Here is a 13,775-nt window from a genome sequence, read left to right as displayed (position 1 = left end):
TCCTTTCTTTACGTCTATAGTTGTTTCGTCACTAGTATGAATGGGATTTTATGGGAAGTGAAATTAGATTAGAGTTAGAAAATGTAACATTTAAATCATGGCACTGACGGCCTTCAGCATCTATATGCTGACACTGGCACTCATACTTACTTTACATAATCATATTTTACTCTGAGTGTCATTTCATATCATTTCAAGTTAGATTTCGATGGCTCCAGGATTCATCAGATACTTTAAAATTAAATTTAGGATTATCAAGGACTTTAAGCGCCACTTTTTTTGGTTTTCAGGACTACAATCAGAGATCTCACTCTTAATCACTTAATTTTGCATGAAAATATTGTTTTATCGAATAAATTAAACACTAATTTCACATTTATTGTCTTTCAATCACAGCAAAATCCCCAGTGTTAAATGAACTCTCCTGGTGTAACACGGATTTGTCCACGGATCTATATGTACACCAGGAGAGTTCATTTAACACTGGGGATTTTGCTGTGATATTCCAGCACTTTTCAAGTACCTTTTCATAAATATCGCTGTTTTCCAGGACTTAAATTTCAAAAAGTTAAATTCAAGCATTTTAAGCACCTTGTACGAACTCTGTGGCTCTACAGGTTTGACTACAATATCCAATAAAAATAATAAAACAAAATATCAGGCTCAGTCCGAATAAATGAAGTTATATTTATTGTACAGACAGGTCAAGAGAAACACACAGAAGAATGAGGAAGTCTTCATGGAGGAGCAGCGACAGGCTCACACACACACACACACACACACACACACACAGGTCAGTCACATGATCAGTGCTGGCTCTTCTTGGGCGGGAAGAAAGCGTACTCCACTGCCAGAGCGAGTGCGAACGCTGCGAAGCCCGTCCTGAAGCCCCGCAGGAGCACGTCTCTGAAGCTCACCGGCACCCCGAAGCTGCCCGTGAACCTCCACGCCTCGTTCCTGCACACACACGCACACACACACACACACACACACACACACACACACACGAGCTGACTCTTCTGAACATGCAGGATCCAGAACACTGAGACGATCAGACTACCAGTAAACACTGTTAGAGAATCTCTGTTCAATTTAACCCTTTCTTATCATAATATGCAGGGATGCACCTGGAATTAATCACCCACTATATGCAGCATATACATTATTATAATTTAATACAGCTGTTTTCTAAGTCAAGTCACCTTTATTTATATAGTGTTTTTTACAATACAGATTGTTTCAAAGCAGCTTTACAGAGATAACAGGACAATAATGTTGTAATAATAGTGTTAAATATAAAATTAAACGTCCCTTTACTATGTGAATATATAGTAAAGTGTAATTTATTCCTGTGATCAAAGCTGAATTTTCAGCATCATTACTCCAGTCTTCAGTGTCACATGATCCTTCAGAAATCACTATAATATGATGATCTGATTATTACATATGCTTATTATCAGTTTCTGCTGCTTCATATTTTTTTGGAAACCGTTTTTCACCATTCAACAGTTTTGAATAGTAATCTATCACAGTTTCCACAGAAATATGAAGCAGCACAACTGTTTTCAACACTGATAATAATCATAACTGTTTTGAGCATCAAATCCTCATATTATAGTGATTTCTGAAGGATCATGTGAACACAGTGCAGCTCTTCCAAGTTCTGCATCAGAACGCCGGCTCACTATTGGCCGACGCTGGACACTTGAGACGTCCAATAGTGAGCCGGCGTTCTGTCGTAGAGCCTGGAAGAGCTACACTGTGTTTACTATGTGAACAGCATCAGATACTGACACAGACAGAAGAGATCGTTGAATAAAATCGTTATTATGTTTTTTTTTTGCTCAAAGTATTCTTGTTGAACCACTGGAGTCACATGGACTATTTCAAGGACGTCTTTACTATCTGTCTGGGCCTTGAAAGTTGCAATGACGTTGCTGGCTATGAAGGGATCAGACATGTCAGATTTCATCAAAAATATCTTTATTTGTATTCGGAGGATGAACGAAAGTCTTACGGGTTTGGAACGACATCAGGGTGAGTAAATGATGACAGAATTTTCATTTTTGGGTGAACTATCCCTTTAAATTAGTTTTAGTGGCCTGTTTTCACCAATGAGATGAGATGAGCATATCATTTTCTTAATAGCAAAGGCCAGTACAAATAGAAAATATTAAAGCAAGCGGAGCACATTAGCATGATTAAAAATCAGTTATTAAACTCAGAAGTAATTTCTATGTAATAGCCGACTCAGGGCCATCACTTGAGTTGCAGGTACACGAGAGAAACGCTCTCTCTCTGTGTCTGTGTGTGTGTGTGTCTGTGTGTGTGTGTGTGTGTGTGTGTGTGTGTGTGTGCTCACCGAGCCCAGGGGTCCCGGAGTCCTCTGCGGGCCAGCCTCTGCTGGGTCATTTCCAGCGGTGTCCCTTCACACTTCCACACCCGGTAGTCCGGCATCGACAGTTTCCCGTGTCCATGATCCCCACCCATACTGAACACACCTCACAGGTATCAGTGTGCAGAAATAAAACAGCAAAGCAGTGTCTCTCACTCTTATTCGGCATATTTAAGTGTGTCACTAATCTAAAAGAACCAGTTCAAGTAACTCGACTCACCCGAATCAATCTCGAACGAGTCGAATCAAGTGTATAACATCAAAGAAAGATTAAAAAACGTGTGGTTAAAATTTAGGATAAAGCCTTTGTGTAGGGATATGCCGGTTAAATTCATATTTTGTGATTGCAACTGAGCGGTTAAGTTGTAATTAGCAATTCAGTCGTGTTAACAGTGACAGTGTTCTGATACACACAGAAACATCACAAGTGAAGCAGCTAATGTAATGACAGCTAGCAAAACAAACACCGACTCTGATGCTGTTTTCAGTAACACATACATACATTATCGAGTGTAAAAGTTAAAATTACACTAAATCGGTGTAAATAATTTTGTAGTGTGTTAAATAGCAGCATACCTTACCTTTTAAATCAAAGTGACCTCCAACACGAACGTGCAAGCAGTGTCGGAAGTTCCTAGTTTCTACTTCCGGAGAACAGTAAAAGTCACAGTACAAGCGAAATAAATACTAAGAGAAAGATAAGCATATATTTTCACACACACACACACACACACACACACACACACACACACACACACACACACACACACACACACACACACACACACACACACACACACACACACACACACACACACACACACACACACACACACACACACACACAACTCTAAATTATTTTTACAATAATTTCATATTAAATATTTATTATATACACTCAGAAAAATTAAAAAATGACAGTACTTTTATTTTGACATGTATGAACGGTGGAATGGCGCATGCGCACTTCGAGTTTCTAAATCAATGGACAGAGAGGAAAGTCGGGACCATGGCAGTTGTATCGAAACTACCGGTGTCTTTTTATATATGTTTACTTTAGAAGCGTATATTTCCAGTCCGTAAGCAGTAGAGTCAATAAATATATACGCCTGACACACTCATATATATCGTGTTGACAGTAGTTTGGGATGGGGCTCGTCCTGCGGAACCTGCAGACGGTGGTGCCTCTGAGGCGCATGCGCAAAGACGTGGAGATCCTCAGGCACATATTCGGCGTGCAGCGCTTCGACATGGGCATCATCTGCGTGGACAACCGCCGGATCCAGCGCATCAACCGGGTGTACCGGCGCCGGGACCGGCCCACCGACGTGCTGGCCTTCCCCTTCCATGAGGTACGGCCGCACACACAAGCCTCACACTGGAGGTTCCTTAATTACGACTCTTTTTTTTTTTTCAGAATCGCAAGTTCCGTCCTTCGGATGAGACGTTAAACCGAGGTCCTGACTCTCTATGGTCATAAAAAATCCCAGGATGTCCTTCGATAAAGAGTAGGGGTGTAACCCCGGCATCCTGGCCAAATTTGCCCCATTGGCCTCTCTCCATCATGGGCTCCTAATCATCCCCATACATTCTGATTGTCTTCATCAGTGTCTCCTCTCCACCAGTAAGCTGGTGTGTGGTGGGCGTTCTGGTGCATCATCCAGGTGGAGCTGCACAATGGTGGTGGTTGAGGAGATTCACCCTTCTATGTAAAGCGCTTTGAGGTCCCAGAAAAAGCGCTATATAAATGTAACGAATTATTATTAATTAATCATGTGTGTGCAGGATCTGCGGCCGGGGAAGGTGCCGTGTGTGCTGCACAGAGACGAGTATAATCTGTGTGTGTGTGTGTGTGTGTGCAGGATCTGCGGCCGGGGAAGGTGCCGTGTGTGCTGCACAGAGACGAGTATAATCTGTGTGTGTGTGTGTGTGTGTGTGCAGGATCTGCGGCCGGGGAAGGTGCCGTGTGTGCTGCACAGAGACGAGTATAATCTGGGGGACATCTTCCTCGGTGTGGAGTGTGTGATGGAGCAGTGCAGACACACCTCGCAGGACCTGCACCAGACACTCACTGTAAGACACACCGGCACTCATCAAGCTACACACACACTGACACACAGTAACGGTTTGCTCTCTGTGTGTGTGTGTGTGTGTGCAGGTGGTCACAGCTCATGGGATCTGCCACTTACTGGGATACAGACATGAAACTGAAGAGGACTGGAATGAGGTACAACACACTGTGTGTGTGTGTGTGTGTGTGTGTGTGTGTGAGAGAGAGAGAATCAGGTCTTAACCAGGGATTGTTGGAAGGGGGAAATGTGTGCAAGTGAGGAGAGCAAAATAAAGTAAACTGTGAATAACCTAATAATTCTTCATACAGTGACTACCAGTAACATTTATAAAAATCTGGGACCAAACATTCGGACACTTTGAGCTGATCATGTTTTGCTGGAGTGTTTTTTTTCTTGAATTGCTAATGCGATCTTTCACACACAGACTGAACAACATGAAGCATAGCTTGGTCATCGGTCGAGCTAAACTGGAATTATCTAATTGTGTAGTTAAATTTAACAGCTGACAGATATTCTACATAATTCATGTGTGAGAGTCTAACAGAAGGACGGGCAAAAAAAGGGATAAAAGGCATATTTATGAAGAGGTACTTGACAAATACAATATGAAATTTCATTTTTTCGTAAAAAAAAAAGAAAAAGCAATGAACACTTCTGATAAATCCCCATCAAAATTTCTCGATACGAAGTACACCAACATTATAATATAAAATATTATTTATTGAACAATAGCCATTATAAACTTTGTATTTAATATATATTATATGTAAATAAATAATCTTTCCATTGATGTATGGTTTGTTATGATGGGACAATATTTGGCCGAAATACAACTATTTGAAAATCGAAACATCGAGAAAATCGCCTTTAAAGTTGTGCTGCATTCACTCACAAAAATAAATGTTTTATATATTTACGGTAGGAAATTTACAAAATATCTCCATGGAACATGGTCTTAATATCCTAATGATTTTTGCCATAAAAGAAAAATGGATAATTTTGACCCATACAATGTATTGTTGTTTGCTATTGCCACAGATATCCCCGTGCGACTCGTGACTGGTTTTGTGATTCAGGGAAACACACCTGCAATTTGAGTTTTAAAAAAAACAACCTAAAGATATTGTTTGATGAGTGAGATCTGTGTGTCTGAGTGTGTTGTGTCTGGTCTCACACAGATGCAGCAGAAGGAGACGTATGTCCTCAGCGAGTTCAACAGGCTCACGGGCAGCCGGCTCCAGCCGCTCACACACACACACACGCACTGACACACACCAGCCCACGGTTTCTAAATCAGTTTTATTTTAAAATGTGTTCAAGGAATCCATAGACTGAATACTAAGCAATCAAGTAGAGCTTATAGCACTGTAGTTTCAGAAACACACACTCCTCCAGACGGCCGGAACAGAAGACAGGAATAAAGTGGGCACCGGACACATGAAAACAAGACTTACACACATCCTAAAATAAATAACATCAGCTGACAGTCACATGGGATGCTCTCTAGATCCAGTAAAGGTGTGTGAACGTTTCACTGAAGACACACACTTCTACACGACGGCTGTGCAACTTCACGAGTAAAGCTCTATGCAGAAGGAAAACTAAACGCCATCTTTAAAAAAAAGACAAGCTGCATCATCAACACCATTGAGCTTGTAAGAATAACGCTTATAAAATGAGAATAAAACAAACAGTCATCAGTAAAGCCTTGAATATAAACCCAGCCTCTCTCATCGCTGTATCTTATAAAAGCCCACTGGCAAAAGCAAATATTGCACCACATGTTCAGCTGCATATCAAACGAGAAACACACACCCCGTGCTCAATACTCCACACACACACATGTACAAGAATAAAGTTTTGTATGCAATAGACCAGGAGGGGAATCTAAAAATCTGCAGAGGGGAAAGAAGAAGAAGAAAGATTTCATAGAGAAACACGCTTCAAATATTTAATGCATAAGAAGTTCACCAAAGGGACTTCTCATGTTAAAGGCAAACGAAAGAGAGAGAAATTAAGCGGCAACTTCTTTGTTCCTGAAGTCGCACCGTTTCAGAAACTCAAAATGCTTTCTATATTCATATATTTATTTTTCTTTGCTCCTCCCCATAAACATTTTGCTCCTCTATGAGTTTCTAGAACATGTATCCATCTAACTGCACGTCTACAGCGTTCACAGGAGAGAAGTGCCCTCAGTAGGGGTGTGTGTGTGTGTGTGTGTGTGTGGTCTTCAGTAACGCTGATGAGGGCTGTGGCTTTACCCTGGCTCAGGGCATTATGGGATGTTAGAGCGGCTGCAGGACTGTGCGTGCGGCGTCTCCGTTCCCTCCGGCCTTCTCCAGCTCCGACAGCTCCTCGAACACCTCTCTACACACACACACACACACACACACACACACACACACACGTCAGATACAAACATCTTCCTCAGTCACTCATTCTTCTGCACAGGGAAAACTTATGCCTAAAGGGCCTTTCACACTTTATGTTTATTTAAAAGTTTATTTATATAGGGACAGTACAAACAACATGATTGCAGAAAACATGTATTGCACATCAAGAGCATAAGCTGATTCGCATCTCGGGTCCCTAGAAAGGCTTTTCTAAAAAAATAAAATAAAAACCTACTACTCATAGAATAGTATTTAACCCGGCACTATTATACTAATATTACACTTCGCTGTAAATAGAAAAGCCTGACAATATCACTGCTAAATACTTGAGTTATTCCGCCATCTTTCTCACGACCACAATCCTAAAGATCAGACTTAAAGAAAATCCAGAGCTTTCCATATTTATGACTTTGTGGTGGCGTTCATGTAGCCGCTCAATCTTCATGTTCCTCCAATACTACGTCTGGGATTGTGGTGTAGTCTTTGGTTTTCTCCGATCAATATTTTACCGGGCTAATCAGTGAACAGAGGGAGTGGCTGAGAACAATGACGTTGATGTCATGTGTTATTTTGAGTTGTAGTTCAGTAATGGCGACGGAGAAAGATGCGAGCGAAGCCGTTCGGTCTGTTGTGGCGACGCTGTAGAATATCAAGCAGTTAAAGCCGGAGCAAGAACAATCTTTGCTTAGTTTTGTTGGTGGCCATGATGTTGTGGCCCTCCTCCCCACGGGGTTCGGGAAAAGTTTGATTTTCCAGCTCGCTCCGTTAGTGGTGAATGAGTTGGCTAAGGCGAACGCTAGGCATACGTCACGACCAGACGTTAGCGATTCTGGGCAGATCCTATAGTTTTAGACTTCAATAGAATACCCGCCTACAAGGAAGTTAACGCTTGTCGATGGAGCGGTGCCAGACTCTATGTACAAATGAAATGAAACGTACGAGAGTCTGGTGGGAACAGGCTAGCATTCATGTGCATTCAACTCGTAAATACGATCTTTACGACGTGACTTGAACAAATAAGTGCAAATATCGATATGTTCTATTTGCACTGTAAAATAGCAGTATTTTCTTTGCAATAAAGTGTAAATAGTAGTTAGATAGTACAATAGTCAACATTTGAAGTGAATTTTTGAACACATGAATTTTGAACAATACCCGTTTTTGTCTTAAAAAAGCTCAAAGTTGTCCTAAGACAAAAATGGTATTGTTCAAAATTCACTTCGAATGTTGACTATTGTATTTGCACCTCAGTATTTTAGAACATTATAAAACCTTATGCAATAATAACAGTGTAAATGATATATTTATGAAATAAATGCAGATAAACACTATTAAATAACCGATATGCAGTTTAATTCCACTTTTCACATATTTATTGAAAACAAATGCCTTTCCAATGTGATATGCGATGTGGAAAGGTATAAGAATGAGTTCTGCAAAAGGTGTATTTGAACTCTGGTTTGAACTTGTCGAAAGTCTCTGATACGTGCGTTATTCCCTACGCCACTGCGTGCACTTAGAGTAAATAGACTCCAAAAATAGAAGTTGCAGTATAAATCCCAAAGTTTTTCAGTCGAAGGCAACATCAGCGAGGCTTCTGGGTCGGAGACACTCTTGAATCGAAACAATAAATCCCTGTGGAGCCATTCACACCGATAAATCGCAGTGGGATTTTTTTTTAAACGCTTGTTTTTCACTGGTTATCACGCTTAAACAGTCGAACACACTCGAGAAAGAAAACGCATGTGTATCAGTACATTGGATCCGTGCGTACGGTCTTAAAGTGCCATATTGATATTTAATATCTCATAATTAGCAGTAAATATATTAGGCTGCTGTCAGTTTTCCCCATGGTATCTATGTCAAAATTGTGGGTCAGTTGCTAGTAATTGCCAAAAATGCTGAGTGGCGAGTAACTTTGAAAAACCACTAACCCACAGTGGCTTTTAGCACAAAAAAAGGTAATGTCAATCGCTGAAATTAACCATTAGTCCTCCATAGTATTAGACATTTAGATCGTGATAACCACAGTTAAAGCCACATATAACCTCAATACCATGGTAAAATGTAACCGTTTTGTATAGAAAAACAGTAGCCTAAATACATTTAATATCAAATGCTACAGCTTAAAGGGATAGTTCACCCAAAAATGAAAGTTATCCCACGAAAATTATTCTGTCCGTCTGCCGGAAGCTAGTTATTATGGGAAATAAAGTTTTAAACATTGATATTTTTAAACATTAGGATAGCTTTAGAGTGAGTAAATCATGGGCCAGTTTTCATTTTTGGGTGAACTATCCCTTTAAGCACAAGAAATACTGTAATTATATTCCAATACTCCTTTAATACATGTCTAAATTAATGAATATCCCACATTCCTGCCACAATACCATGGTGCAGTTAGTGTGACTACAGTAAATCCATGGTAAGTAATTGTGATTTGTAGATGGAAAGCCTTCAGCCTGTATCGTTGCACAGTGTTTCGTCTGGCTTCAGTTTGAATCCCTGAGACGTGTGTGTTGCTTCGGGACTGATCGATCAGAGTAAACGCGTCTGCCGTGTGGACTTTGAGGCGAGCGGATAAACGGTGTGTGTGTGTGTGTGTGTGTGTGTGTGACACGGTTCAAATGAGTTTCGTTTCGCTTTTGGCGCATAAACATTATTGGACATTTATAATTATAATTATTACTCTTTGATAATTATATTGCGATAATAATCGTTATATCGTCCAGCCCTAGTTTAGTTAGTTTTTATTTTATTTTAGTACTCAGTACTAAGTTCAAATAAGGAAATAGTTTTATTTATGATTTTAGTTAAATGTAATAACTATTATAAATGCCACCAAGAGTGAGTGAATATCGCGTACGTGTGGTTTCAGGTATTCCCACATTTTTCATGAATTCAGAATCAATTTTAGTATCAAAGTTACTGGCGAGTTTGTTCATGACCACACGGTGTGTGTGTGTGTGTGTGTGTGACTGAAGACACTGACTTGTGCGTGACTGAAGACACTGACTTGTGCATGTAGAAAAAGATGTATCCGCTGCGGTCGCGATCCCTCTGAACGGTGGACTCCTGAGTGCGCGAGACGTCCAGGTCGTTGTAGGTGAGCCAAGACTGCTTCTTCATGTCGTACACGTCACTGATGTAATGCCCTACAGGAGCACACACACACACACACACACAGTCAGACACAGCACACTCAGCCTGCAGGGACACAAGGGAGGATCTGCCGTACCTGACGAGGAGCTGCTGCCGATGTGGCTGACCACACTGATGAGCCGGAACGAGTTGGGCAGCTCTCCAGTCTACAGAGCAAACCACAGTCATGATCACCGCCAGGAACACACTGACACTCACACACGGACAACACAGACGGACGGCACCGACACTCACAGACGGACGGCACCGACACTCACAGACGGACGGCACCGACACTCACAGACGGACGGCACCGACACTCACAGACGGACGGCACCGACACTCACAGACGGACGGCACCGACACTCACAGACGGACGGCACCGACACTCACAGACGGACGGCACCGACACTCACAGACGGACGGCACCGACACTCACAGACGGACGGCACCGACACTCACAGACGGACGGCACCGACACTCACAGACGGACGGCACCGACACTCACAGACGGACGGCACCGACACTCACAGACGGACGGCACCGACACTCACAGACGGACGGCACCGACACTCACAGACGGACGGCACCGACACAGACAGACGGACGGCACCGACACAGACGGACGGCACCGACACTCACAGACGGACGGCACCGACACAGACGGACGACACCGACACAGACGGACGGCACCGACACAGACGGACGGCACCGACACAGACGGACGGCACCGACACTCACAGACGGACGGCACCGACACAGACAGACGGACGGCACCGACACAGACAGACGGACGGCACCGACACTCACAGACGGACAGCACCGACACAGACGGACGACACCGACACAGACGGACGACACCGACACTCACAGACGGACGACACCGACACTCACAGACGGACGACACCGACACTCACAGACGGACGACACCGACACTCACAGACGGACGGCACCGACACTCACAGACGGACGGCACCGACACAGACGGACGACACCGACACTCACAGACGGACAGCACCGACACAGACGGACGACACCGACACAGACGGACGACACCGACACTCACAGACGGACAGCACCGACACAGACGGACGGCACCGACACAGACCGACAGCATCGACACAGACGGACGACACCGACACTCACAGACGGACAGCACCGACACAGACGGACGGCACCGACACAGACCGACAGCATCGACACAGACGGACAGCATCCGGCTGTTCTGACTCGCCTGCACTTTAGTTTGTTTTTCTAACCCATTATAGCCGTCAGCATCAAGTGCCATATATCAGTTTAAAGTTTCAATCTAGCTCATTTAAATCCCCATTGTATCATTTATTTTGTCTGGGAATGGATTCCAATTTTTTTTTTTGACAACTCAAACAGAAACTCCTGAAGTTTGGATTTTTTTCCTTTATAAAGTTATACTTGGATATTCTAGATTTCCAGATGAAATTGTCTACATGTAAAAATCCCTAAGCAAGTTAGCCATTTATTACAATATTATTTTAGGAACTTTTCAGTGAAAAGGTGAAACTTAAGTAAATTGAAACATTGATATATAATAATAGAACACTGAAGTCAAGTGACATTATATACACACATACATACATACATACATGCATGCACACATATAATTTATGTATATGAATATATGCATTTCATCTGAAAATGAACAAACAGCAAGTAGTGTAAAAAAATTGTCTTGTGCAACAAATAATAAAGGGGCAAATGATTTCCACAAACTATATTAGTATTACATATACGAAACGCAATTCCACTGGGACATTGTGTAGCGACTCGTTTTAAAACAAATTTCAGTGCCTCATCCATTGTAAAGTAGTTTTATACTTGTTTTAGATTTGTGTTATGCTTTGTCAGAGAGTGGTCTCATGCAAATCAGTTATTTTGAGTTTGTTTTCATGCACTAGCGCAACTACTTTCACTTTGCGTCGGTTCAAATTTCCCAAAGAAAGATGCAAATGGGTGGAGCAAAAGACCAAAACATGTTTATTGTTCGAGTAGATGATAGTTTCAATCAATCTGGGTATGGTGGAGGGACTGAGCCAAACAGGAACGATTGTTGAGGTTTAGAGGAACAAACCGCATGGGTTTCTTTGACGAATCAATGCTGATCAACTTGATGACACAATTTTGTTCACTATGAAGCCTCTGAATGCCCAACTGAGACAAAAGCTGGCAATCTCCTTTTACAAGACTTTTAAAGAATACCGATTGAATTAGCAGTTCAAAAGTTACAAAAGGTGATTGGGTTGTAAGGCCTCTGATTTATCATATCTGAAGAAATCATATAGTTTGTTGTGTTTATCAGTATTATCACTTGTGTTTCTTCATCTCAATGTAGCTGACTTAGGTTCGCCTTTCTGTTCTTTCTGTAAGATGTGAGAAGTCTAAAAGTCCCGCTAGACAGACCGCAGCGTAACAAGATGTTTTTGTTAAAGCTATACTTAAATATAAAGTCTGCAGAAAAGACATCTGGCGTGACGAAAGAGGAAGCAAAAGCAGTTTCTCAATGTTTTGTATTTGATGAATCGATGCTGATCAAAATTTGATGACGTAATCACGTTCACAACGGAGACAAACGACACCACATAAAAGCCGGGAATCTCCTTTTACAAGACTTTATAAAGCATACCGATAGGATTGTCGGTTCAAACGTGATTAAAACAGACGCACCTCAGCGTTCTTCTTGAGCTCCTCCGCTTCAGCCTCGCTGTACTCCATATCCAGACCGTCTTCGTTGCCCGAGTCGTCATCGGAGCACAGCAGCTCGGGCAGGGAGTTATTGAACTCTACAACAACAGAAACAAGCACGTTCACACACAAAAACACTCACATTAAAACAAAAGGCCTGTGAGGCAGAACCTCGCGTCACACTGACCTTGCAAGCTGAGCTCAGTGGCTCTCTTCAGCTCATCATCTTCTCGCATCTCTCTCGCCTCCTGCACAGTTAACAGATAATGCAGTCATGATCAGTGAAAGTGTGCTGACGGCAAAGATGAGCAAAAACTAAAACTAAATATGTCCGTGCCATTTAACCCAAAAATCAAAATGGAGGAAAACAAAACATCTAAAAAAATTTTTTAAAGTGCCCTTATTATTATTTTTCAGATATGTGTAATAGAGCGGATTATCAATGTAAAAGGTCTGCAAAGTGCAGATAAATGGAGTTTGTCTCCCAAAAGGAGGAAGTGATTCTGAACTGAAACGAGTCGTCAGTAATTCCAGTCTCTTCCTGCTGAATCTGCGTATGTTTGTAACACATTTGCATAATGCCAGTCTATGATCGTCATTGCCTCCTGGTGAACAGCGTCTACTTTGACCCTCAAACACTGTAGTTTATCTGAAACTGGAAGAGTTTGGTTCGTGTTGTTCATGTGGAGAAGACGCTGTTTTCTGCTGACAAAGCAAATCCACTGATGAGATTGATACGGTAAAACTGACGCCATCGTTACTGTTCATATCACTGTATCAAGAGCTGAGATTCAGATATGATGAGCGTTTGGTCAATCACAACAGACTGGGTCATCTGACCAATCAGAGCAGAGTAGACCAATCACTCAAATTAAAAGGTGCTATATATATATATAAGCTTAAAGGGTTCTGTCAGGTGCTTTATATACAGAATATTGGGATAATTTTATGGATTTAGTTTAATCAATTTTAATTCATTGTTAATTTTAATTATATTGTGTGAATAAAACTTTTCAGAAATATACTTTCTCTGATTTTTTTTTTTTAAATAACTGA

At 41.8% G+C, this 13,775-nt stretch overlaps 3 protein-coding genes across 3 annotated transcripts in view; 1 reads left to right on the top strand and 2 right to left on the bottom strand.

Annotated features, from left to right (window-relative positions):
* Window positions 1-675: 675 nt before the first annotated feature.
* Window positions 676-3,063, bottom strand: ndufb3 (NADH:ubiquinone oxidoreductase subunit B3). The gene is made up of 3 exons (XM_077232158.1): window positions 2,977-3,063; window positions 2,363-2,491; window positions 676-957 (listed from the first exon to the last, which is right to left on the bottom strand). The coding sequence occupies exons 2-3, from the start codon at window positions 2,488-2,490 to the stop codon at window positions 807-809; spliced, it is 279 nt and encodes a 92-aa protein (XP_077088273.1). The 5' UTR covers window position 2,491; window positions 2,977-3,063; the 3' UTR covers window positions 676-806.
* A 282-nt stretch (window positions 3,064-3,345) lies between these two features.
* ybey (ybeY metalloendoribonuclease) lies at window positions 3,346-6,186 on the top strand. Its single transcript, XM_077232161.1, has 4 exons — window positions 3,346-3,747; window positions 4,337-4,468; window positions 4,554-4,622; window positions 5,646-6,186. The coding sequence occupies exons 1-4, from the start codon at window positions 3,544-3,546 to the stop codon at window positions 5,733-5,735; spliced, it is 495 nt and encodes a 164-aa protein (XP_077088276.1). The 5' UTR covers window positions 3,346-3,543; the 3' UTR covers window positions 5,736-6,186.
* Window positions 5,753-13,775, bottom strand: part of usp37 (ubiquitin specific peptidase 37) — a 50,463-nt gene continuing 42,440 nt past the window's right edge. The window contains exons 20-24 of the mRNA XM_077232159.1: window positions 12,907-12,967; window positions 12,702-12,817; window positions 10,099-10,168; window positions 9,877-10,015; window positions 5,753-6,834 (exon numbers count right to left, since the gene is read on the bottom strand). Coding sequence (XP_077088274.1) covers window positions 6,753-6,834; window positions 9,877-10,015; window positions 10,099-10,168; window positions 12,702-12,817; window positions 12,907-12,967 — 468 coding nt within the window. The 3' untranslated portion in view covers window positions 5,753-6,752. The remainder of the gene's footprint in view (window positions 6,835-9,876; window positions 10,016-10,098; window positions 10,169-12,701; window positions 12,818-12,906; window positions 12,968-13,775) is intronic.

The sequence above is a fragment of the Siphateles boraxobius genome, unplaced genomic scaffold (assembly GCF_051911475.1).
Source record: "Siphateles boraxobius isolate OS27281-9 unplaced genomic scaffold, OSU_SipBor_1 165, whole genome shotgun sequence".
NCBI classification, from domain to species: domain Eukaryota; kingdom Metazoa; phylum Chordata; class Actinopteri; order Cypriniformes; family Leuciscidae; genus Siphateles; species Siphateles boraxobius.
Note: the sequence above shows the minus strand (reverse complement) of the source record. Positions and strands in the feature narration are given on the sequence as shown.